Here is a 25792-nt window from a genome sequence, read left to right on the forward strand (position 1 = left end):
CCCGTGCCCTAAAAGTATTAAACAAAGATGGCACCATGGGCCCTTACACAAATATCTTACCTTTCACTGGATGTAGTTCAACTCTGGAGGCTCTATTGAGTATAAATGTTTCTGAATACAAGCATCTTTGGCACCTCATTAACTTAACAAATAATAACAAATTAACTTAACAAAGAAAATTTGCATTTCCTTGAACCATAAAATTTATACACCCGAGAGAGAATGGTATTGTTGGTTCTGATAGAAGCAGAGCTCATTGTTAACAAAGGGGAATTTTGAAAGTGAAATTTCTAACAAGCATTTAGAGAACAGCCACTCTAGTGAATCTGTACAGACTGGAATAATGTAAGTCTTCTAGCAAATGGCACCTTGTGTGTGTGTGTGTGTGTCCTGGACCAAAACCAGAAATTGGAATTTATGTTATTTAGAATTTTTGAAGAGGTTCTTGTGAAGACCAGTGGTTTGGGAATGCCTCTGGCCCTGCCTCAAGCTTTATTGCTCAAGGGACACAAATCTCTGTTCCTTAATTGTACAGTATTTGCTGTCAGATTGTGTAGTGTATATTAGTGTATATTTTGAATAAAATCACCAAAAAGTATTTGAGGAACAATGTTTTTACTATCCTAGGAACTTAGACTGTCAGTAATTCTGTAGTGAATGATAATTTACTGATTTTGCTTACACATGGTATTTATATTTATTTTTAGACTTTAATATTTCACTGATTATATGATTAATGATTGAATTTAGCAAGTATATCTTCCCATTTTATTTTAATGCCTGGATTCTAAGACCTATTAAATAATATTTGTTTCTTATCCATGACTGCTAATTTAACTTAAGTGAAATTAGGCTTTGTAGGATTTTGCTGTATAGCAAATTATTGCTTATTTATTTCAAAGTTCGTTCCACTATTATTTTTAATTTAGAAGTGGGAGCAGACACACTTGCCTTTTGTCGGCATGGGACTATCTGAAATAGGTTTCTAAAATAAGAAGAAATTATTTCAAAATGGTATTTTCATTATATTAATCAGAAGTTAAGATTTTTATCTCAGTTCTTAGGCTTTGGATTTTAATTCCTATCTATGAAAAGAATGCCCTTGTAAAATATTTAAGTGATTTCAAATGTATAACATTTTTATCACATTATAACCAAAGCAATATTTATTAACTCATGTGTTTGACCATGGTACTCAGTATGAAAAATACCCTACTTTGTCTTAAATTAAAAACTCATTCTTAGAACTTGAGTGGTTTTTGTGTGCACTGCATACATTCAACAAATATATTTTTTGCCCAGTATTTTAATTTGTCTATGTGCTATGCTATAATAAAATATATTAGGATTTATTTAATTTTACTTAGTCCCAACACACATCCTACTATAGAGAATAAACAAAAATAAAAGAGGAGAATATTTTAAGAGGTATAGGAAATCTCTGGGAAGGATGATTCTACCGATTTTTGGTCTGTGAATTTTATAATTTCTTTGGATAACAACAATCTGTACTATATAGGAAGAATAATTTTCTTTGAGATGACAGGTAACATAGTTAAGGATATGTATTTGGAATTGTGCAGTTACTGTGAGTCAATCTTTGAATCAGTTTGAGTGCCATCTTTCAACACCATCATTATAATGAGGTTAAAAATATGCTGTATGTTTCTTATGGAAATAGAAAAGAATTCCAAATTTTCTAATACATAACAGCTTTGATGTATATAACCTTTCTTTTGCTACCTACACATTAGATACACATTCCACCTGGTCAAGTGTAATTATCATGTGAATTGTTAGATATTTATTTTGTAAATCAGAGTTATGGTTTTCCTTTTACAATGTTAATATACTCATACACAGTTATGCATCTATATGATGTAGAAAGCATTTTTGTTCAAATGACTTTGATTCGTCTTATTGGAATCCACTGTGCTTTGACATTAAATATCACAAGATACAGAATTTTAAATCATAGAGGTGCATATTTATACATTGTTATATCCTCTAATGGTAATAACCTGTGTTAGGAAAAAAAGCTGGTTCTCTTTACAGAAGGTTCAGGAGTCATTTAGCTGACTTTCATTTGTGCAATGAAAGTTGTGTGCTTACTTATTAATTACTTTTTCACAAGAGATGGGATAAAATTTTGTTTTTAAAGTTTTAACAAAAAATAATACTCAAAATTATAACACATTATTGAATTTTAGCTGTTTATGAACTTGAGCCATTTCAGTAGACTGATATATTCCCTGGATCTAAATTAATGATAATAGTGCATTTGTTCTTTTATAGTTATATTGAATATTGGAACCAAAATGATTTTGTATCAGGTCTTTAAGCAAATACCATGAGTTTATCATTTTGTAGCTATGCTACTTGGAAATCAATCTCTTTAATCACCTATTAGAAAGATAATCAAGGAAAATGTTTTATATTAATGAAATACTAGATTCTGAATATTTTAGGAGGAGGTTTTGGTGAGTGTTGCTTAGTCCATTAATAATAGAGAAATATGACTTATAAATACAAATTACGGCACTTAAAAATTCAATAGTATCTTTAAAATTTAGTAATTACATGGAAAGAAGAACAAATAAGTTTAAAACTACATATTTAGATTTTAGAATTTATTTCTCATAAGTCTTTAAGCAAAAATATTATATTTTAATGGGCGATAATGACATTTGTGATAAGAAAACTGTTAGAAACTATTCAGGATGTGAAAAAGTGTAATTATACATTAAAATATATACAAATATTGTATGCTAAAATATTGAATGTCTTTTAGATTTTCATTTAATAGAAATTTTTAGTAGACATCAACACTATGTATGACCAAAATTATCCTATTTTAAACAAATTAAATTAGACTCTCCATTTAAGATCATAATTATACAAAGCTTATAGATGATAGGATACCATTGCTTGAAAGCAACGTTTTTATACTAAAGTGTGCTTGGTATCATCACCAAACGTACCAGAAACATCAGCTTTTGGTTCTTTGCATATAAAGACCAATTTCTGCACAGGAAATATTAATCAGATATGTAGATCTATATTTACTTATGACAAGGTGAGTGAAGCACAGGGTTGAAACACCGTATGAGGAATTGAAGCATGAGCCAGAGAAAGATCCCAAGGAGTGTAGTTTTTAAGATCTAAGTAATTGAAGGATATAAAAAAACTTTGTTCCCTTGAAGTTTTAAAATGGGTTGGATTTTGCCATTGTTTTAACCTCAACGACTTTCAAAGCAGTCCAACTTTCAACTTAATGACTAATTTTCTTCTTTAAACCCCGTAAATATTGTGTTCTGTTAATTTGTCACAGTATTTCAGATTGAGTCAGCATTTAAGGAGTCATCAGTCTTTCTTACTCCTAAGTATATGAAATTTTAGGGAAAAAGTTTTATGAGTTATAATAATCTTTTGAATGGTATTTTTAGTTACTACTTAATAATAATTGCAATTTTATTATTATTATACGTAGTTTTTCTTTCAAGGGAACAGTGTCATAATACTAAAGACAAAAGCAACTTTAAGAATAAGTAAGTAGGCAGGGATGGGCAAAATGTGTGAAGGGAAGTAAGAGATTCAGGCTTCCAGTTATGGAATGAGTCAGTCATGGGAATAAGTACAGGGAGTATAGTCAGTGGTATTATAATAGCATTGTATGGTGACAGATGGCAGCGACACTTGTGGTGAGCACAGCATAAGGTATAGAGATGTTGAATCCCTATGTTGTACACCTAAAACTAATGTAACATTGTGCGTCAGTTATATTCAAAGAAAAAAATTAATAAAAAAACTTTTGAAGTTTACAAACAGTACAAATAAAAGAGGGATAAAAACCCTGTTTACAATTTCATTGTATTTAATTAACTGAGGTGGTTTGGAAGAAGATAATCATTGACACCAAGCCATGTACACATTTTAAAGTATGTGATTTTGAAAGGGATTTGGACTCTGTGTGTAGTGAATTTTAACAATATAGTTTCTGTTAATGCAGTTTCTAATATTCAACCCTTCACAAAACATACTGTTATGTATATGACACATTTGAAGAACATTTTAGTATTTGTTGTATATATAACAAACTCCTTCAGCCTTTCTAAGATATTATTTATTAATTTTATTATTTTTTAATGTTTTATTTATTTTTGAGTGAGAGAGAGAGAGACAGTGCCCGAACTGGGGAGGGGCAGAGAGAGAGAGAGAGGGAGAAACAGAATCTGAAGCAGAGCCTGACACTGGGCCAGAACCCACGAAATGCGAGATCATGACCCAAGCTGAAGTTGGACACTCGACCAACTGAGCCACCCAGGCGCCCCTCTAAGATACTATTTTAAAGTATTTTTTTTTTTTCAACGTTTATTTATTTTTGGGACAGAGAGAGACAGAGCATGAACGGGCGAGGGGCAGAGAGAGAGGGAGACACAGAATCGGAAACAGGCTCCAGGCTCTGAGCCATCAGCCCAGAGCCCGACGCGGGGCTCGAACTCACGGACCGCGAGATCGTGACCTGGCTGAAGTCGGACGCTTAACCGACTCCGCCACCCAGGCGCCCCTCTAAGATACTATTTTAAAAGAAAAGGGAAGCAACTACTAAGAAACTTAGGTGTATAGGTTTTTTTATGCCTGCAGATTTTAAACATTTTTACATTTTCTATCACATTTCTTTTATAGTGACTGTATCTGCCATGCCTGTCATCTACATACAGTTCTTTGCTTGTGATCTTCACAGATACCAGAAAGACATATTTTCCCAACACTCAGCTATATATATCACTATTAGTGTGCTTTACTCACTTTCTTAATTTTTTTCTCTTTAAAGATACATCAGGAGAAAAATTTCATTGATTTAATCTAATGTTTAAAATGTAAGAGATAATTTATTCTCACATTCACCCATTCCTTTTTTTCCTGTGCAAATACTGAGAGCACTGCTGCTTTCTGTTATTTTTTTCCTTTTTTCTCAGGTGTTTTAATATTATATATATATTTTTTTTTTAATTTTTTTTTTTTCAACATTTATTTATTTTTGGGACAGAGAGAGACAGAGCATGAATGGGGGAGGGGCAGAGAGAGAGGGAGACACAGAATTGGAAACAGGCTCCAGGCTCTGAGCCATCAGCCCAGAGCCCGATGCGGGGCTCGAACTCACGGAGCGTGAGATCGTGACCTGGCTGAAGTCGGACGCCCAACCGACTGAGCCACCCAGGCGCCCCTAATATTATATTTTTAAGCCAAAAAAATCAAAATTAAAGGCTCATAAATTCATGCTTACAAAATTAGGATTTGTGAAGTTTTTTAAAGTCTTTTTTATGGCTTAGTACAATTGGATTTTCTGTTGGTTGTGTTGTACTCTTGCTAAAAGTTATTCTTGATAATTTATTCAGCGCTGTGTGCTAAAATGTGTGTCCTAGTGTCAGCTAATGAGGGAAGACGATAGAGACCAGAGGCTAATTTTGAAATAACATGATATAGTTCAGAAGAGTAGAAAGAGAGACACTAAGTTTTAATACTTATTTCAGTTCATTGAATAAAACTTTTTCAGCATCACTAGATGGCAGGCTGTGCCTTGGCATGGATAGTCTTTCGAGGGAAGGTGGAGTGAGTTAACCCAATTCTTTCAGTGCTTTTTATGTGTGTTTCTAGGCTGATTTAAGAATAAAGGTAGTCTATAGTATGAAGTGCATTTGTAACATTCATTCCAATGATTCAGGTCACAGCCTTTGCAATACAGGGGTATATCATTCTGGTATGTACACACTCAATATTATGATGTTCATAACCCTTTACTTTATAGACTGAAGAAGTCATACTTAAAATGATGCATTCTCCACTTTAAAGCGTTGCACTTTTCATCCCCCCCTCCCCCATGGTGCAGGTGACTTGGATTATTACTGGTTGGATCCTGCCACGTGGCATAGCCGGGAAACATCACCTATTAGTTCGGTAAGCTTTCTGGGAAATGAAAGTTGGAGCTTAGGGAGGATGTGTACTGTTCATTGTCCTATCTATATTTGACATGTGATGGATAGCAGTCTTACTCTGTTTCGTTATACATTTTTTAAAACATTTTATTTATTTATTTTGAGAGAGAGAGAGAGAGAGAGAGAACATGCATGAGCGAGCAAGGGAGAGGCAGAGAGGGAAAGAGAGAATCCCAAACAAGCTCCTTGCTGTCAGCAAAGAGCCCGACCCAGGGCTCAGTCCCACAAACCATGAGATCATGACCTGAGCCACAATCAAGAATCAGATGCTTAACTGATTGAGCCACCCAGGCACCCTCCATTATACATTTTAGGAAAGAAAATATTCATTTCATTTAAAGTAGTACAGTCTAGGGGCACCTGGGTGGCGCAGTCGGTTGAGCGTCCGGCTTCAGCCAGGTCACGATCTCGCGGTCCGTGAGTTCGAGCCCCGCGTCGGGCTCTGGGCTGATGGCTCAGAGCCTGGAGCCTGTTTCCGATTCTGTGTCTCCCTCTCTCTCTGCCCCTCCCCCGTTCGTGCTCTGTCTCTCTCTGTCCCCAAAATAAATAAAAACGTTGAAAAAAAAATTAAAAAAATAAATAAATAGTACAGTCTAGAAGGGGAAAAAAAATCACTGAATAATTATAACAAATTTTATTTTTTTTTTTAAAAAGTTTATTTTTGAGAGAGAGAATGGATGGGTGAGCATGCACAAGCAGGGAAAAGGCCAAGAGAGAATCTCAAGCAGCTCTCCCACCCCCACTCTGTCAACACAGAGCTGAAAGTGGGGCTCAGTCTCAGGGTTCATGAGATCATGACCAAAATCAAGAGTGAGTCCCTTAAGCGACTGAGCCATCAATGTGCCTCTATAACAAATTTTAAATTAAGTAAGAAGCAATTATTAAATGTTGACTATATATAAATGAGATATTATTTGGTTAATGATATCAACATTAACAACTCAAAATATAGAATAGGTTTTCTTTCTATAAGCAGATATGTTTTAAGTTTAATTCATTTTAGTCATTTCAGAACAATTTTTTAGAGATTTACTTAGTTGCTAACCACTCTTAGAACTGTTTAGTTCAAGAGTCTACTGCAAATAAAATGTAGCTGCATTTACAAATGCAAATTGTTGTAAGTTGAGGGTAGAACCCACCAAAATAAAGAATTTCCTCTAGAGTGCCTTTAACTGAGGAAATCACAGCTTGCTACAACCAATAATTATGTGTCTACAGGAAAGAAAACCACTTAGCTTTTTAAAACTTTATCCATGTTTTGATAGCATCCTGTAACGTGGCAACCATCTAAAGAGGGGGACCGATTAATTGGACGTGTTATTCTGAACAAGAGAACAACCATGCCCAAAGAATCAGGTGCATTACTGGGTCTGAAAGTAAGTATGCTGGTTTAAAATGTTTCTTAAGGGTGGATTACAGTACAGGCTGACTTCAACAAAATTTCTGACAACGATTTTTAAATATCTTCCTCTCTTCTCCAAAATACAGTTCACCTAGTGAACGTATCTTCTTCATATATTGATGTCTTATGACAGATACAGTATTTTTATCTGGATTAATATTTCAAAATCATTTTATAATATGGCTTACAAACGTGTTAGGAAGCTGCCATGAAGTATAGGAAAATAAAGAATTTTTATCTCAGTATGAAGTTCAAGGATGATTTTTACATTAAGAAGGTTTTAATGGATGGTAGTAAAGTTAGATTATGTGGACTGCATAATTTTATTTTATCTTGACAAACAACATAAAACATCATTAAAGAAATTGTTTCCTAAGTACAATAGACTTTATCATAGTATCAAAAGAGTAAAATGTGTCTTTTAAAAATATTAACTGACATCCAACAGATATAAAGAAAAACTAACAAATTGCAAAAGATTATATTTTATTATAGGAAAAATATATATGCACATTTTGTCTTATTTGTGTGTGTATGTGTATATGTGCTAAATCACATAGTTCTATTTGCTTTCAGAAACTTAGAGAAACAATCAAAGATGGGCTTTAAAATTATTTGCTAAGATATTATATTATAGTCGTGTGATAATTTGACCTCTTCAAAACCATTGACTATTAATCCAACTAAGACTTTTCTTCAGTTAATGCACTTAATAGTATCACCTTATTCATTATTAACATTTATTTCTCTTGCTATGAAATAATTCTGATCGCCTCCACTAATGGGCATATCCCAAAGTATGGTGGATCAGCCTCAGCCTTTGAGAACATGTGTTGCACCTTTATTTATACACACTTGGTGACTGCATTGGGAGAAATTAAACTTAGAAACTTTCTGATGTATTTAGTTTTAGTTACAGTGGAAAAGCCAGGTGAAAGTGTTAAATATTCAGTAATATAACCCAAACTTTAGGAGTTAGATTAGAATATGTATTTCAGGTGAAGTCATTCAGGCGGTCAGTAGCAGAGATAAACTTAGGCTATTACTCATAGTGCCATGGTAAATTGCTTCCCAGAAGTGGCCTATTCTTGGTTTGAATCCATAGTCTTTATGTCTTAGACCTATATCCTACTTAAAGGTATACAGAAGGGATAAAGATCTGATGTGACAATGGGGCATGATGTGCATATAGAACTTTAATTCTAATAGGAGGCATGAACTTGGAGGATAAAGAAAAATGAACCCTAATGTAAACTGTGTCACGCACTTCCGTAAGTAGGAAAGACCTCGCACTTGTCTTCTAAGGATAAACACTACTTTTGGTGCCGTTGTGTTGTTAGGTCAGTATAAGTAATCAGGACATGAACTTTCTTGGGACACATGATCATCTAAAATATAATGAGATGTTTTCTTTCCAAAAGTATACTGCCACTCCTTTAATCAAAAATATGTTTCACTTTATTAATGTGCCTACACTCCATCCTAAATACATTGTAAAAGACTGTATGATTAATTCCTAAAATTAATAAACTTATATTTTAATATGAATCTTGGGAACTTATAAATTTATTATTATTCAGGTTGTTGGAGGAAAAATGACTGACTTAGGACGCCTTGGTGCCTTCATCACCAAAGTAAAGAAGGGTAGCCTTGCAGATGTAGTTGGACACTTACGAGCAGGTAAAGTTTCTTTTTAACATTTAAACAATGTGTACTTTTTGCATGAGTTGGTGGTTTTCAATGTGGGGTAAGTTACAAATAAGTCAATTAAATAAATAACTAATTTTAGTGCATGGGTGAAGATTTTTTCCCCTGGCGTGGGTATTTACTGCAATTATAGGTAACTATGCATCAATGGCAGTTTGGAGAGAGTAAGATTAGGAATCTTTTATTATTCATGTAAAAGTAAATAGATGCAAAATGCTGCAGGATTACAAATTTTTGTAGATGACTTTATAATTTTGCTACAAAAACCAAAACAAGTTAGCCTTTTAGAAAAAATAATATCACTAATTAATTTTTTATATTTTAAACTATTATAATTACTAAAGTTTTCCATAGTGGTCCCAAAACACTTACCAGTAGCAGTGTTTTTAGTAAAATACAACCATAATCACATTTCTTACACAGATTACATAATAAAATATTTGTTAATTTTATTGTGACATGTATTATACTCATGCAGATGTGCTACTTCTTGGTATTTGGAAACTTACATTATGTTGCTCTGTAACCTTAACGTAATATGATAAAATCATTTAATATATTCACATGTACCATATTCAGTAGCAACACACTTTAAAATCTGTTTTTTTTATTTACCCTTCATTTTAGTTAAAATCATATTAACGTATTTTTCCCAGTTTACTTCATGGTTTTGTAGAAATCTTTTGGTTGGAGTGTCTGCCTATGCATTTGAAAGACAATTACAAAGAAAACAGAGAAAGCTGAACTACAGAATTGGGGATTAATAACCCGTAGCACATAGAGAACATTTCTAGGCTGTTTTCAGTTTTTATACCTTAACATTGTAATTACTGAGACCTTGAGAAAAGTGTTCTATAACCGTTAAAGATATTTTTGTTGTAGTTGATTACCAGGATATCAGTTCAAAATCATTTAGGTTTTTTCTTTAATAGAGACTTCCTATGCAGGTGTTGTATAGGGAGAAAATCCAAATCAGAGGTTTTTCTTCATCTGCAATATATACAGCTTTGAAGATGTGTAGAGGTACAGTACGCTGTTTTTTTTTTTTTTTTTATCAAGGACTAGTTATGATTTAATAAGAAAATAACTCAATCAGGTGTGACTATGTCAATAAACTGAGCCTTTGCTTGTTTAAAGACTGAGAAACATGCCTTAGAAAGTTTATGAATCTCTTTTTTAGAAAGTATAAGAATCCCTTGAGTTAATGTAATGCTCTAATGTAACTACAGAAATCTGAATTTGCAGATCAGATTATAAACATAATGGCTTTTGATTTTGTCTTTGTATTTTAATAGAGGATCACTTAATAAAGTCAGTGAAGGGGTTTTTCTATATAAAATATCCCTTAGTGATTAATTTCATTTTTTAACACCCTTATGTGCCTAGAGCCTGAGAAACTTAGATGTAAAATGTTAAAAGCTCAGCTTAGATAGCTGTAAAACAAAGAAGTGGAGTTTTCACTAAAAGCAATTGATGCATTTGAAAGAAGTATTTTAATAAATTAGATCATATATTCTGTTTGATTTACATTATAATTTAGGAACAGTCTTCCTTCTATTTGCATATAACCATCACTGGCTGTACAGTGCTGTGCTTTTTTATTAATGTGAACTTTGTTCAGTATTTGCAATCTTGCTTTAATCTTGCCATAGCTTTCTGTACTGTTTCTTCCCCTTAAGTCCATGCACTATACCACTACTTGGTTTAATTATCAAAAACAAGGTTGACACTGATGTGCTCCTTATTAAAAGTCTTCACAGTCTCCAGTCATCATCTGCTTAAGTCAAAGCTCTGTAGTTCTGTCCTCTACTAACCAGTCCAGCCACTCTCTTACCATCCACTTTACCTGTTAGCCATGGCAGTGTGCCTATAGGTCCCTGGCAAGCTATCCACCTATTAGACCTGGTCCATGCCTCTTGTTTATCGGGTTGCTTTTTTGCTCTTGTGCTCTCTACCTGTTGAAGTCCTTTCCATTCAGAACTCATCTAAAGTTGCCTTAATTGTAAAGTGTTTCCTAATATCTCACCTGGAACAATACCTAAGTACTATCTTCCTAGCACTACCTGGCTCTCTTTCTCTTCCTCAGATGAACTCCTATCATTGTGTATAACATTTTAGTAAAGATATTAATTCCTGTATGTCTCCCCCACCAATGACAGAGGAAATCTCTTTTATTTGCATCATCATAATCTGCATCTCTGCCTGAAGAGATTATCCGTATAAAAATAAATACTGTTAAAGATACCACCTTCTAGTTTAAGATATTTTGATTTGTAAATAAATACATGTATTAAGTTAATAAGATATTAACAGTTATGCTTCCAATTGCTGTCTATAAAGGGGAGAATTTTTATAATTCAGTGCTTTTGAAAATGTTGACTGCAACTCATTACTGTATAGTCACTTTAATGGTTTACATCCATCAATTAAAAAAAAATGAAATGGAACATGATAGAATTGGAGATATCAGGGTAAATACTGTTTCGGAAAGTATTTTTTTCATACACACATACATACACACACATACACATAAACATACAATATTCACATGATGTAAACTTTATTTTTTTTCTTGGTCAAACAAATTTAAAAGACTGAATAAATTTTAAATTTGTAATTATATTTTCTTTTTTTAACACTGAAGTGTATTCATTGCCTATGGAAAACACCTTGCTGTGTAACTTCTTAGGACAAACAAACAATTATAAGTCCCTTAACTATTAATGTTAACCATACTCTTTTACCAAACCAAAGCAGCATTATATGCTTTTCAAATATTTAGTTTTCATTTTTGAGTAAGCAAACATTTGGGAAAAAATACTTTAAAATAGTCCTAGCAAAACAATATTTTTCTACTTTGAAAAAACAAACTGAAAACATCTGTTTATAGTTCTCTTGCCTATATATATACACCTACAAACTGAAACATCTCATGTTTACAGTTATCTTTCATATATATATCACATATTTATCTTTCATTATATGTATATATATTTATATATATAAATTATATTGATCTATCAATTCAGCATATATTAGCTACTAAATCATTACAGGTACTGAGAATAAGATGAGCAGAAACAATTAAGACACCTTAAAGTACCATTGAGGTTGGGGTGTTTCAGCTGAGTCTGCTGTTGTGAATTGAAGGAGAGAAACATTTGGGATCTAAAACTGCTCTAAATATTCATGAAAATAAACAGTTTTTCCCAAATGATCTATGGTAAAATCCCTAGTTAAAATATCAACAATAAATTATTAGCTCATTTATTTTAATGTTATATTATTCTCCTGGATTCTTAGAGTATTTAACAAGTGAATGAGTATTGTATTAATTTTTTATTATTTTCAAGTATTTTAAAAATATTTTCTAATTTTACTTTAATGCTCACAATATATATTATGTATAGAATGTGTGTGTTATGAACATCTGGAAGTGGGTTAACTGTCATGCAACAGTTTTACATCTGCTTGCTTTGTAACTTTTCCATAGCTACCTGCGTTTCCCTGTGGGTATGAATTCAAATCCTTTCATGCATTTTTATTCTGTTGTGCGTCTGGTGAAGACAATGAAGCATGACTTATAATTGGAAAACTCATGCTAATAAATGTTAATTGCTATTTCAACCAAAAATAAAGGACTTTATCCAGAGTTAAATAAGAATCTTTCACATATAGAGCTGCCTGCATTTATTATATGGAGGACATGCTGCTAATTATTATTTTTTAATGTTTCCAAATAGGCTGTGCTAATTCCATCCCATAGCATGAGATTATTTTTTATATTATTTCTGGTATATTTCAAAAGATAAAGGTAGCTTTGTATTGTACTGTTTCCTGTGACCAGTAATATTCTATGGGGGAAAGAAAAAGAAAAAAAAGAAAGAAAAGAAAAAAGTGTTTAGAAGAACCATTTAGCTGACATTATATGTCAGTCAATTTGCTTTTGAGAGCAGAGCCTAGACAAACTATTTGTATATGTTTTGCATTTCTTTGTTAAAAAAAGAGAAAAGATAAGAAAAATAAACAGAATATATAAGGTAAAAAAATACCCTTTTTTTTAAATTCAAGGGGATGAAGTTCTAGAATGGAATGGTAAACCCCTGCCGGGAGCTACAAATGAAGAAGTTTACAACATTATTTTAGAATCAAAATCAGAACCTCAAGTTGAAATTATTGTTTCAAGGCCTATTGGGTAAGGCTAAAAAAACTTACTTCTTAAGTTTAGTAAATTACATGTATTAGCAGGGTTTTAAAAAGAAGTTTATACATTCATACAGTACATGTTAATAACATGGATAGTTTTTCTTCAATTATGGGCATACACTTTATATTTTTTAAATTTCTTAATATTTTAAACTTGAATACTGAATTTTCTTCACTACATTTTAGAAGTTCCACAATTTAACAACTGTAGTATCAAAAAATATTGTTATATATTTTCAGAAGTGAAATATAAACTAAAAATATTTTGTTTTAATGGCAGACCTATTTTTAGTAATTTAACTTAGTAGTATTTCCTTAAAGGGAGTCACTAACAACTCATCTTCTTATGACATTTAAAACCGTAATTGTTTCATGTCTACATGAACTTTTTATTATTTTACTAAGAAGAGAGTATTTTTTTCTATATTTTTACCCATGGGTAGTGCCAACTTTTGTTTAAAATCAAGCGAGTGTGAAATATTTTAACTTTTTAAAAAATGGTCATAATAATTGGTATAATATTTTTTAAACTTCAGTTTTTAGCATAATTTAATTCTCTATAGCCAATGGGAATTTTTTTTTTAATCCATGTGTAGGGTCCCCCACATTGTTAGATTTCCTGGCTAACCCAAAAGTCCAGAATATTCTTTTTGCCAGTCTGTAATTTTTTTGGAAGACATATTGAAATATCTCCTGATAGTTGCCTTAATGTTTGAATATATTTTTGGAAATAAATCCCTCTTTTTTTTCCCCATTGTCTAAAATATTACAGAGCCATTAATTCAGGACTTATGTTGAAAAAGTAATAGCCTTTAATTTTTGTTGTCTTCATGCATATATGTCAATGCAAAACATAGAAGAAAATATAATTATCCTATTTTTCAAAGGACTGAAAACAGATGATCACGTATTTCAAAGAATAATATTAATATATATAAACTCTAAAATAAAAGCAAGATTATAAATAATTTTAAGTGGTGATTACTAAGAGTAAACATTGAAGACATTTGCAAAAGTATTGTACATTTCCATGCAAAATTTTTTTAAATAGCAACACTTTATAATTTATGCTAGTTTTACATGACCTGTGTTCTAGTGCTCAGGTTAATATGAGGCTGGAAAAGAGGTAAGTAAATTGGAAAATGAATCAAAAGTTTCAAAAAATAATTTAAAATCAAGTATTGTACACATTGCCAAATACTTTCAGATATGTAGTAGTTTAAAAGTAATCAGCTAAAATATTGATTTATGGTAACTTTAAAAATACTAACAGACAATTAAAGTGGACTGGAATAACATTTTCATGATTGTTACCTTTGTATGAAAATAATTTAAAAAGTCATAATTTGCATAGCCAAACCCTAAATTGTAGGAAATATGGAATGCAAAGATTATACTTAAAAATCAAATCTGGCATCAACTTTCCAGTTAATAAATTATTAGAATCCTAGAAGAATAATTCTAGCTATATTTAATAATTATGTTTAATGTAGTTCTATAATTTAAAGCAGAAACCAAAATTTATTCACAGTTTAGTGGCATAGTAATTCTGCGAATCATACATGGTCTAAGAAATATCTGCCATCTTGAGGTAAGAACCATTTTTGCTAGCCTACCAAATATAACATTCTTGGCATTTATACTTACAATTGGTATTAGAACTATTCTGTCACCTTTCTTGTAGAACTAATTAAGAAGACATGTTTGTAAATGTGGAAATTTATTCCTGAAAATATTACTGAAGCAATTAACATTATTATATTTTGATTCAAAATCACTTTAAAATTTTTTTACAACTTCTCCACAATCTTTCAGGCACATACAAATCCTAAGCTTGTACCTGGTTTTAGGATTCCAAATTCTAATTTTCATAATTGACTTTGAGGCTGGTTTTCAGGGAAGTTGTACTATCTAAAAATTAATTGCTTCTACATTTCTTTTTAAAAACTTACTTTTATTTGCCTAGGTAAATTTAGAAAACGGTAGCAGAAGAGAAATAGTTGGTTTCTTCAAATAGTTGTTGTCTTAAGTATTGCAAATTAGTCTCTTAATTATCATACGAAATACTTACATTATACAAATTACTAGTTATAAAAATACGTATAAAATGTATTTATAAAATACATAACACAGGATGTATTATCTTTGTAAGAAGTATAAACTATAGGTGGTTATGAAAATTACTTTGCACAAAAAGTGAAAATGAGTCCAGAAAATAATCAGAGAAAACTGTTTTTGTTTCTGTCCCTCCCCTCTACCCCTACCGACACACACACAATAGTCCAAAGAAAAATCAAAATCAAAGTGAAGTTAGGTCACAGGTAAGTGGTTAGAAATGCTAAAATAATATTCTAACATTATTCTAATAATTCTGTTGGTACTAACTCCAGTCTGCTTTAATATGTCATGTTAATACTTACATATTGTTAATCTCCTTAAATTGATACTAAACTATCTTTGAAAAACCAGAGGTAAAATAGTTTTATGCAGTATACTTCCCAAAACAAGCTGGTCCAGGGTTCTTAAGGTCACAGTGGATAATGGATTAAGCTGAGGTTATAATTAAACATTTATTCAGAGTAATTTGTGAGTGTGACAGGAGTGGGTGTTCTCACAAGTCACTTTCTAATCATACAGTAAATGGCCATATATTTAGCTAACTTCAGTATAGAGATACAAATCTCTATATAGGGTTATATATGTGTATATGAATTATATATTCACATATATAAAGTATTTTAGCTTTTTTGTTGCAAGCTTGAACCATTTTTATTTTCCGAAGCAATTCATCCTTTTCATTTTATTAACTTTGCCCATGATATTCACCATATTATTTTATTATCAAGAAATGTTTTCATCCCTTTCATTCAGTAAACTCTTTCAGATGTGTTTGTAAAGCATATTACTGATTAGTAAAACGTGTCATTTTGATTTTCTAGAATTGAAATAAAATATTACCTTTAACATTTTTTATTTCCAAAACCTACTGTTTTGGTAGTAAAAATATTGTGGTAGTTTTAGCCACAATATTAGTCTGATTGTTGTCATGTTGAAGTGTTTTGCTGTTAAATATATAAAAACTTATTTTTATTGCAGTTTGTGTGTGTGTGTGTGTGTGTGTGGTGTTTGACAATCATGCATATTAGTAATTGCCTTAATAGTAACTCCTGTCCATTTCCACACCTGTAAAGACCCAAAAGGATTGTTCACACCACTGAAATACATGTGGCTGTGATTGCCTCAGGGAGGGTAACTTAGCTAATGGGATTTTCACCATACCCTCATTTCTTTTAGTGATATTCCACGGATCCCTGAGAGCTCCCATCCTCCACTGGAGTCCAGTGAGTTTAAGATTTATTTGTCATTATGATATATATAGGATGAAATTAAAGAATAAAGATTTATCATTTGCTTTAATTATTTGATATAAATGAATTGGTATTACTATACTAAGGTTATCTCTAATGATATCAGAAGTTGACAACTATGACAATCATTGGAAACCCAAAGTTCTATTTTAAGATTTTTCTTTTTTTACCTCCCCCCCACCTTTTTTTTTTTTTTTTTTTTTGTGATGGTTACACAAAAATCTTTACTGGCAGTATACCTTCTGCATCATAATAGAACCCTCACAAAGCTCAGTTAATATAACAGTACTAGTTCTATTTGCTGTACGTAAAAATTTATTGTTACACTGGATTATTCAGTCTGATTGGTAATTAGCTCAGTGTCATGAGCTAGGCTTCTAGTGAAGGAAATATACATGCTAACAGATAATTTAAAAACAGCGTAACAGTGTCAGGTATGATTGTGGAAGTAAGTAGGTGGAGTAGAGGTAAAGTTCAATGGATATAAGGGAGTCAAGGGACAGTGAGGCTAAAGGGTTGAATTATCTACATAGCCTTTAAAGACACTCCACCTGATAGAAGATGACAATGTGTGCAGTAAAGTCTAGACTGGTAATGAAGTTTTCAGTGAGAATGTGGAAGTGATAGATATTTACTTTGCAATGGATTGGTATTAAATTCAATACCTTGGGCTTGATGACCAAGTGTTATTATGGACCCCATCTTACGGAAATACAAAATACAAAATACAAGGTGATTTAAGAGGAAAACAAGTGATCCAAGTGATCGTTGTTACAAGGAGGTGGAAAATATATGGTTGGGATAAACAAGGAGCTGAAGATTAGGTAGGTATATCAAATGCCTACCAACATGCATACCTGCTAGATGAACCCATATTTGGTTTTGAAGTTTCTGATAACTAATACACAGAAGGAAATGGGACCAATTACATAATTTATAGTGTCAATACTATTTAAAAATGAAACTGATATAATACTAAAAGCAGACTGATTATTAGAAGCAATACTGTTCTTGTACTGAGACCCAAGAAAAAATTATCCTAAGGATCCTTGATAAAAGAAGTGTAATAACAAAGAATTTTATAGAACTCTATCTTAAAGTCTTTGCAGGGCACAGAGTGATGCTACACGGCTTAATTTAGACTTAATTTGTGTGTATTTAGAAAAAAAATATGTGGATGACATACCCTCCGGCAATGCTCCATGAATGTTTTATCAGTAAAGCTAAGTTTTCAATGACTGTGGGTTTAAGGTTATACTTGCTGGGGTAATAGCATTCTATAGACATTCTATACTGTGGATCATGTCAAGGTATACTTTAAGAGTGATCTGAGAAGAGAGACCTCTCATTTAAAAAAGAGGGGAGGAAAGCCTCACCGAGTAGCTAAGTGGACAGCCAGCCTCCTCTACACAAAGGTGAAGTGGGTCACTTGTGGTGAGTCACTGGAGACAGCATTCTCAGACATACAGAAGATACATTTCAAGATCAAAACTGAGATAGATGGTAAATCTTATTTTAAAAGTGGTGAATTCTAGGCTTAGATTTGGCTCATATATTATATGTGCATTCATTTTACTTTCAGCAAGGACAGTTCATAATAGATGATTCTTTGGTCAAGATAATTAAAATAACAGGTACCATCTTTCTTATCAGTAAAGCCTGAAGCCTTCACCCATATGTGAGTTTATGCAAGAATCTAAACTGTACAGATAACCCTCCAGAAATGTAGAAAACCAATATAAATTGAAGCAAATAAATATAATATTTGATTATATCATTATAAATACTTTTAAAATAGGCAATTAACCAAAGAAGACAGTATGATAATTTTCTGTGACTATCCAGTTGGAAGTATGTTCTACTGTTATTGATGGTATTGAATTATGGTTTTATACAAATAACAGATGCATTCAACATTTTATAAAAAATATTCCTACACATATATTGTAAATGTTACTACAAATTATTTTTTTTTCTCATTTTAGGTTCAAGTTCCTTTGAATCTCAGAAGATGGAAAGACCTTCCATTTCTGTTATTTCTCCAACAAGTCCTGGAGCTCTAAAAGATGCCCCACAAGTCTTGCCAGGACAACTTTCTGTATGTATTTTTTTGTACATAATGTTGGGGACCATTAGGATTTGCTCACTGTTCTGAGTCTGTCCTTAAAAATGCATGGCTTTCTTTGAAGCCTATGATATGTTTGTAGTCACCTAACACCATAATCTATTTCAGCAATTTTGCATGTATTTATTAAGTTATTAGATTAGCCTTTATCCATATATTTATTTGGAAATGTTTATTGAGTGCCTACAGTATACCCCGTTATTATAAACATTCAATGATAAATGACAACATAAGTAAATAAAATATCCATTATATTTTGTGTGCAAGTTTCCAAGGTCAGTTGGTAAGATATAAGAAACTAAGAAAGTCATGTTCCACTAATTTAACCTTATGAGTCTGGAGTCTGAAAAAAGTTTTTCAATATTCTTTTTACTTTCTTGAGACATTTAGTGAAACACTTCATTTCTGATTATCACTCTGAAAAAGCTACAGTTTTTCTTACTGTTGCTTTACATGTGACGTGAGGAAAGCTGGAGTAAGGAAGTGATGGCTAACCATTATGAAATGCCACATCTGTGTAGATTATGGTAGAATACAGGACATTTATATTCATAACTGAAAGAAACTTGCTTCAAACTATTCTGTAAATAGTGTACTTTTTCTCCTTTGGTAATGTGTGGATTTCTGTAGTCTGCTTTTGCTGTACTTCTCTTGTTGTTAATTAAACAAAGAAGATAACTATAAGCTTGATGTTATTTTTAAAACCATTCCTGGTTTTAACTTCTGTTTTTGGTAGATTGATATCTTTGAATAGTCCTTTCTGCTTATTTTATCTGCCCTGCCATCTCTGTGTGTGTGAATCTCTGAAGTACTCCACCTATATTTCAAGAGGGATGAAAATCTGTTTGGGTTTTTGAAAAACACATCTCTGGTATTATTTGAAATCAGAGATATGGATTCATATGGAATCAGGTTTGAATCCTTAATCTGCCCTGCACTATGAAAGACCAATCCTATGTTAAATTAGTTTATTTTCTTATAGTGACTGTTAAATATGTTCCATATATATATTGCCATTAGACAACTTTCTCTCACAGTTCTTACTCAACTAAAAAACCAAAACTAACTTCTAAATTAAAAAAAGTAATAATAATGTTAACACTGTTTACTGCCAGCATTTATAGATATATTGACTGCTAAAGTTCTGGTGTTTAGGAGCTCAACAGTAGTATTTCAGTGTGCCATTCCCCCGTTTTTCTTTATTCAAACTATTATGAAATCTTAGTAAAAATATCATTATTTGGCCTTCGCTTAGCTGAAGGTATGTAATGCACCTTCCTGCCTTCCTTGTTCTTTTCTCCTTCTCTCATGAACATTAACATTTAATAGGTGAATTATGAAAATTAAATGAAAAAAATAACAGGAAACAACAGTACCTGGTGTAAAGGGGGCCTACAGTAAATATGTTTCCTGATCTCTTCCAGATCACTTGGGTAAATTGTTTATTCATCAAGCCTCATTTTATTTCAGTGACATATGGTGCTACAAAACGCATGTAGCCACAATAAGGTCATTAAGTCACTTATAATCACTGAACACTGGCACTTAGCGTTTAAAAACAAGGATAATTATTTCAATATCCCTTTCTTCCCTTACTTTTTAATAAAATTTTTATCAGTTTTATTTTCATAACATGATCTAAGAGAGTATAACACTATAGGCTTGACAGTTGTAAGTCATGTCTAAAATACATAAAGAGAAAAGTCAAATTGTAAGTGGTTATGCTTTCAAATTCGTATTCTTTTCAAAAATAGTATTTATAATTATAATTTAAAAGTTCTTCAAAAATAGTATTTTTTGTAGAATTAGAATATCTTAGGGCTTGTGCAAATGATTCTTTTCTTTATCGATCTCAGGTAAAGCTGTGGTATGATAAAGTGGGACACCAGCTGATTGTAAATGTTCTGCAAGCAACAGATTTACCGACAAGAGTAGATGGGCGTCCCAGGAATCCCTATGTGAAAATGTATTTTCTTCCAGATAGAAGGTAGTGAATAATTTTGGAAAAAAATATGCAAAAATTCTTACTAATATAAAAGGTAGACTGTTGTTTCCTGGGATATAGTTTTATTTATTTGGTAAAATTGATATACCAAAAATGGCACATAATTAATGTGAACATTTTGATGAGTTTGAACATACACATGCACCTGTGATATAGTTTTAAGGTATAATAAATCATTTTCTATGAGGGAATAAACTTTCTCCCTGCAAAAAAATCCCTCAAGCCTTGTATTTTTAAAAACATAATTTACCAATTTAAAAATTTTTATTACCTTGTTTATACATCTATTAGTCTTGGATAGCTGTACATCATTTGGAATGTACCTTTGTGTATATATGTCTATTGTCATAACTACTGCTAACACTGTAGTTAAAATTAGAATAGTATTAAACTCTATGGTCTTTTTAGACTTTAATGTTAACAGTTATGAATTAAAAATAGTTAAAATCCCAATAGTAGTATTACATGTCACTACAGTAGATGGCAGCATATACTTTATTTTGCTTTTTCATTTACAAAACATACTTATTTTTCAGTGATAAAAGCAAAAGGAGGACTAAAACAGTAAAGAAAGTACTAGAACCAAAATGGAATCAAACATTTGTCTATTCACATGTACATCGTAGAGATTTTAGAGAACGGATGTTAGAAATAACTGTGTGGGATCAACCAAGAGTACAAGAAGAAGAGAGTGAATTTCTTGGAGAGGTGATGTATATTGTAAAGATTCGAGCCAAATGCTTATTGAAGTTTTGTGATATGTATTAATTATGATAGCTTTTATACTATGTTTTGGTCAAGGTGCTTGATTTAATTTAAGAACTGCCCTTTCAGATCCTCATAGAATTGGAAACAGCACTCTTAGATGATGAGCCACATTGGTATAAACTTCAGACGCATGATGAATCTTCACTACCTCTGCCTCAGCCATCACCTTTCATGCCAAGGCGACACATTCATGGAGAAAGCTCTAGTAAAAAACTACAAAGTAGGTTAAAGTTATTTTTAGTTACCCAAATTAGAGATTAACATTCAAGATATTTTTTCAAATGTTTATTAGACATCAAAATACTGGAAATTTATTTATACAAAAAGACTTGGCAAAACTATTTTCTACATTTCCCTAATGCAAGTATTATGTATAGTACAGTAGAGGGATTCCAGAGCTGAGAGTTTAAAAACTCTGAATTAATCATTCTTTGCCCAGTACTGATTGAATTGTTGGTTAACTGACAAAGTAATTTTTGTTATTATTGATGAGTTGCTACATATAAGGTTCTTGATAACCTTATAGCTCCTGGGTATTTTTAACATTGTTATTCATAAGAAACATTTTTTAAAACACATTGTAAAGTATGTTTGTTGTTACTCATCTGGTGATTGGGAAGAACAGTATTCTTTTCTGCATGTATCCATTAAATTTTGATTTATGAGTAAATAATGAATCAACTGAAACTTAGAAGCTTCATTTTGGTAATCTAGAACCTGATTGTATTCCTCATATAATTGAATTTTTCATGTTAGTGCCTCTCTGATCAATCATTTTCTCAAAGCTAATGTTTAATGCAGAATAGTGGCTAATTTTGAAGGATAAACATAAATGTTTTATAAAGAGCCATGGTGCCTTTTTTAATAATATGAGCTCAGTAGAGCTCCAGCCAAGAAAGTCTTTTAACCTTTCCACCCAGCCACATCCACCCTGAACTGCAGAGGAGGGCACCTAATTGGGTAGAAAACAGTGTATATACTTAAAGAATAATTTGAAAAGTCAAAATCTTACTGTATGAAATTCCGGTCCTTCTATGTCTTAAATGATTTAAAGAGGAAATACTGAGAAAATGTTATCCTTGGATCACAAACCTTTTTTTTTTTTTTTTTATATATCAGCTCAGCATTTACTTTGTATTATTCTTGTTCAGAAGTATTTAGTAGTAATGTTAATAAGTAGCTTTAAAAAACATTTTTTTTGACCCTGTCCTTTAACATTTCATAAATCAACAAGACACAGAGGTATCTGTTTGCCTTACTGTTGTGCAGGATCTCAGCGAATCAGTGATAGTGACATCTCAGATTATGAGGTTGATGATGGTATTGGAGTAGTTCCTCCAGGTGCGTGGGTGAAGAGCATGGCTCCGCTTCACTGTGCTTCTTATGCTTGTTTTCACTGTCAATTTCCAGACTTATTCGGGATACTGAACTGGAGATTTATAGCACAGAGAAATCAGTATTATATTATTCCATGGTGACTTGTGTTCCAAATTACTAAAAAAGTTTAAAATGTACTAGTAACTATTCATTAACATTCCCACTTAACTTAGGTTCTTTTCTAGAAGCATGGCTAGCTAGGTTGAAATCATTATTTCACAATGCTCTGAGCATAAGTAAAAATATGAATTTTATTTTGAAAGGATATGGTTCATTTTCTCAAATAAAAATTCCATTTTCCTATGTTTTATATTGTATGCCTACGATTTTCCATCTTCTGTTTGTGAAAATAATGTAGCCTTCCATGGAATATACTGAGACAGGTGCATGGCAGGATTTAAAATTGCATGCAGCATGGCTTAACTTTTAATGCTTTTGTGATGTGTTTACCACTTATTATACCTAGAATGTGTATGTGTGTATTAAAATAAGGAAATGCTTTAGAAAGATTCAGTATTCATTTTAAGTCAACATTTTTTTATCGCTGTATAAGTTAGTAAAATTTTTGTGGCATTGTCTGGTTCAAATCTCAGTTTCTCATCTGACTCTTTTTTGTCAGAAAGTGAGAGAACCAAGTAGTAAAGGCCTGTTTCCTTGGCACTAATTCTATGTTATTTCCTTGATTTACTAATACAAAATAAGGAAATACCAAATAAGTAAGTAAAGTGAAAATCTTGAGATGTATAAATAAGAGTTACTAAAGGCATTTCCTTAGGAAGATATTGACATATAACCCCTTAATTTATGTCATTTCTCAGATGGAGATGCACTGAATTTGAGGGCAATGATTTTGGTAAAGTCAGTAGACCAATTCCACACTAGTGACTAAATTCACAATTTGGAGGGAAACATAAAACTTCTTTAAAAGTACAAGAAATTATGGAGAGTTCTCTAAAATTAGCTTTCATTTGCTTCCTGTAATTCAGAGAAAATATAGTTTTTAATCACTGTATGACATTAGCAAATATTCTTAAAAACAATAAACTTGCTGCTGTACCCATCTATACTCTTAGATAATACTCTTTGATACCAGAGTGGAAGAGTTTTAAATAATAGTGGGTAAAATTTAATGTTTTATTTTCTGTTTTGTTTATTTATAAAAGTAGCATAATATTTAGACACATTGTCCACAGAAACTTTAACACAACATTCAATAGAATATTGGTTTTTTATAAAATTGAAAGTGGAAAGGTGATTGCACATTAAATCTACTGACATATTTAAATAGGAATCAGATGATTCCTGTTAAGAAAGTCATCAAACCTTTCTAACAAGAATCTTGGCTATTAATCAGCCTTAATGTTATTACCAGCTCATCTAAATTGAATTTACTTCTATGTGTGGTTCTCACATTTTATTCACCTAAAATTTCATATTTTTTATGATGAGGCAGGATAGCAAATGGATGAAAGTATAAACGGCCAATTGAATAAACACTAAATTACTGAAATGGTAAGTTTCTTCTCGTTTCCCTGAAAGATCACACAGGTACCAAAATGGGAAGTTATGGGACCCACTACAGGTGGAATTAGTGCTTGAATACCACCAAAAAACCCTGAGTTCTAAAAATATTTTTATTCCATACTGAAATACCATATTATGATTTTTATGAATGTATATAATCTCTTTTATCATATAGGAGCAGTGCCTAAATTGTCATTTCAAGTAATATTCATTTTAATTTAGTATTTAAAAGGTAATGAGGCAGATTTTTAATAGAATATAACAAATAAATAACCAATAATATATTATGTTCCAGAGGTCTGATCATAAATTAAGAAGGGAGATAATGAAATTAATTTATATTTTCAGGTATAGTCTTCATTGATCCAAAATGGACATGTGGTAGCTTCTAAAGATATATGCAGGTGTGAAAAATACAATGTAGCAAGTAATATATATTTTAAATAAAGAGGGAAGATGAGACATTGGTAAAATTAGGGCAAGCAGCTAAAATAAAGTGAAGGGATAAGCTAATAAGCATCTTGATACATTCTCATATGCTTTTAGAAGTTGACTACAAATTTGTTACTACATTTCCTAGCATCCAATAGGAAGAGAAGTTTGTTTAGAAGTAGAGACTATTTCTGCATATGTTCAGTAAACTCTGAAGTTTCTGGTTCTGTGTTTCCCCAAGAAGTTCAACAGCTTTTTTTTTTTTTTTTTTTTTTTTTGAGAGAGCATGAGCATGAGTGAGTGAGGGGCAGAGAGGAAGAGAGAGAATCCCAAGTAGACTCCGTGCTGTCAGTGCAAAGCCTGACACAGGGCTCGATCTCATGAATGTGAGAGCATGACCTGAGCCAAAATGAAGAATAGGCCACTTAACTGACTGAGCCACCAGGTGCCCCCAAAACCCTTATTTATATAGATGCCCTACCACAGCTGAACCTTAAATTTTCTTTTTAGAAAAATATGTTCGCCTTTCTAGAACCACAGAGTTCTATGCTCTTGTTTGATGTACTTACTACCTATCTCCACTTAGGGAATCTAAGGTTCTGAAATTAGTTGAGACATTCAGAGCTACTTTTTATTAACTATCATAATTTTGTGGTTATTTGAAATAAATGACTTTAGCTGCTTAAGAAGAATAAAAATAATCATATACAGAATTCCCTTATATGGGGCAAGACGGGGTGATCTCACTTTTCTTTTTTTTTTTTTTATGTTTATTTTTTGAAAGAGAGTGACACAGAGTGTGAGTGGGGGAGGGGCAGAGAGAGAGAGAGAGAGAGAGAGAGAGAAAGACAGAATCCAAAGCAGGCTCCAGGCTCTGAGCTG

The 25792-nt window shown here is 32.0% G+C and overlaps 1 protein-coding gene across 50 annotated transcripts in view; it reads left to right on the forward strand.

Annotated features, from left to right (window-relative positions):
* The window catches only part of RIMS1 (regulating synaptic membrane exocytosis 1), a 493071-nt gene that overhangs the window by 307767 nt on the left and 159512 nt on the right, over positions 1 to 25792 (forward strand). For 49 of the 50 annotated variants that reach the window (XM_025925526.2, XM_086707193.1, XM_086707192.1 and 46 more), the window contains 10 exons: positions 5891 to 5958; positions 7262 to 7372; positions 8979 to 9078; positions 13177 to 13300; positions 16606 to 16652; positions 18665 to 18777; positions 20661 to 20791; positions 21346 to 21517; positions 21644 to 21797; positions 22847 to 22918. In XM_025925526.2, coding sequence (XP_025781311.1) covers positions 5891 to 5958; positions 7262 to 7372; positions 8979 to 9078; positions 13177 to 13300; positions 16606 to 16652; positions 18665 to 18777; positions 20661 to 20791; positions 21346 to 21517; positions 21644 to 21797; positions 22847 to 22918 — 1092 coding nt within the window. The remainder of the gene's footprint in view (positions 1 to 5890; positions 5959 to 7261; positions 7373 to 8978; positions 9079 to 13176; positions 13301 to 16605; positions 16653 to 18664; positions 18778 to 20660; positions 20792 to 21345; positions 21518 to 21643; positions 21798 to 22846; positions 22919 to 25792) is intronic. The other variant, XM_086707195.1, reaches the window with a different exon arrangement.

Source organism: Puma concolor, chromosome B2 (genome assembly GCF_028749965.1).
Source record: "Puma concolor isolate L17-30 chromosome B2, mPumCon1.1.hap2, whole genome shotgun sequence".
Classification (NCBI taxonomy): domain Eukaryota; kingdom Metazoa; phylum Chordata; class Mammalia; order Carnivora; family Felidae; genus Puma; species Puma concolor.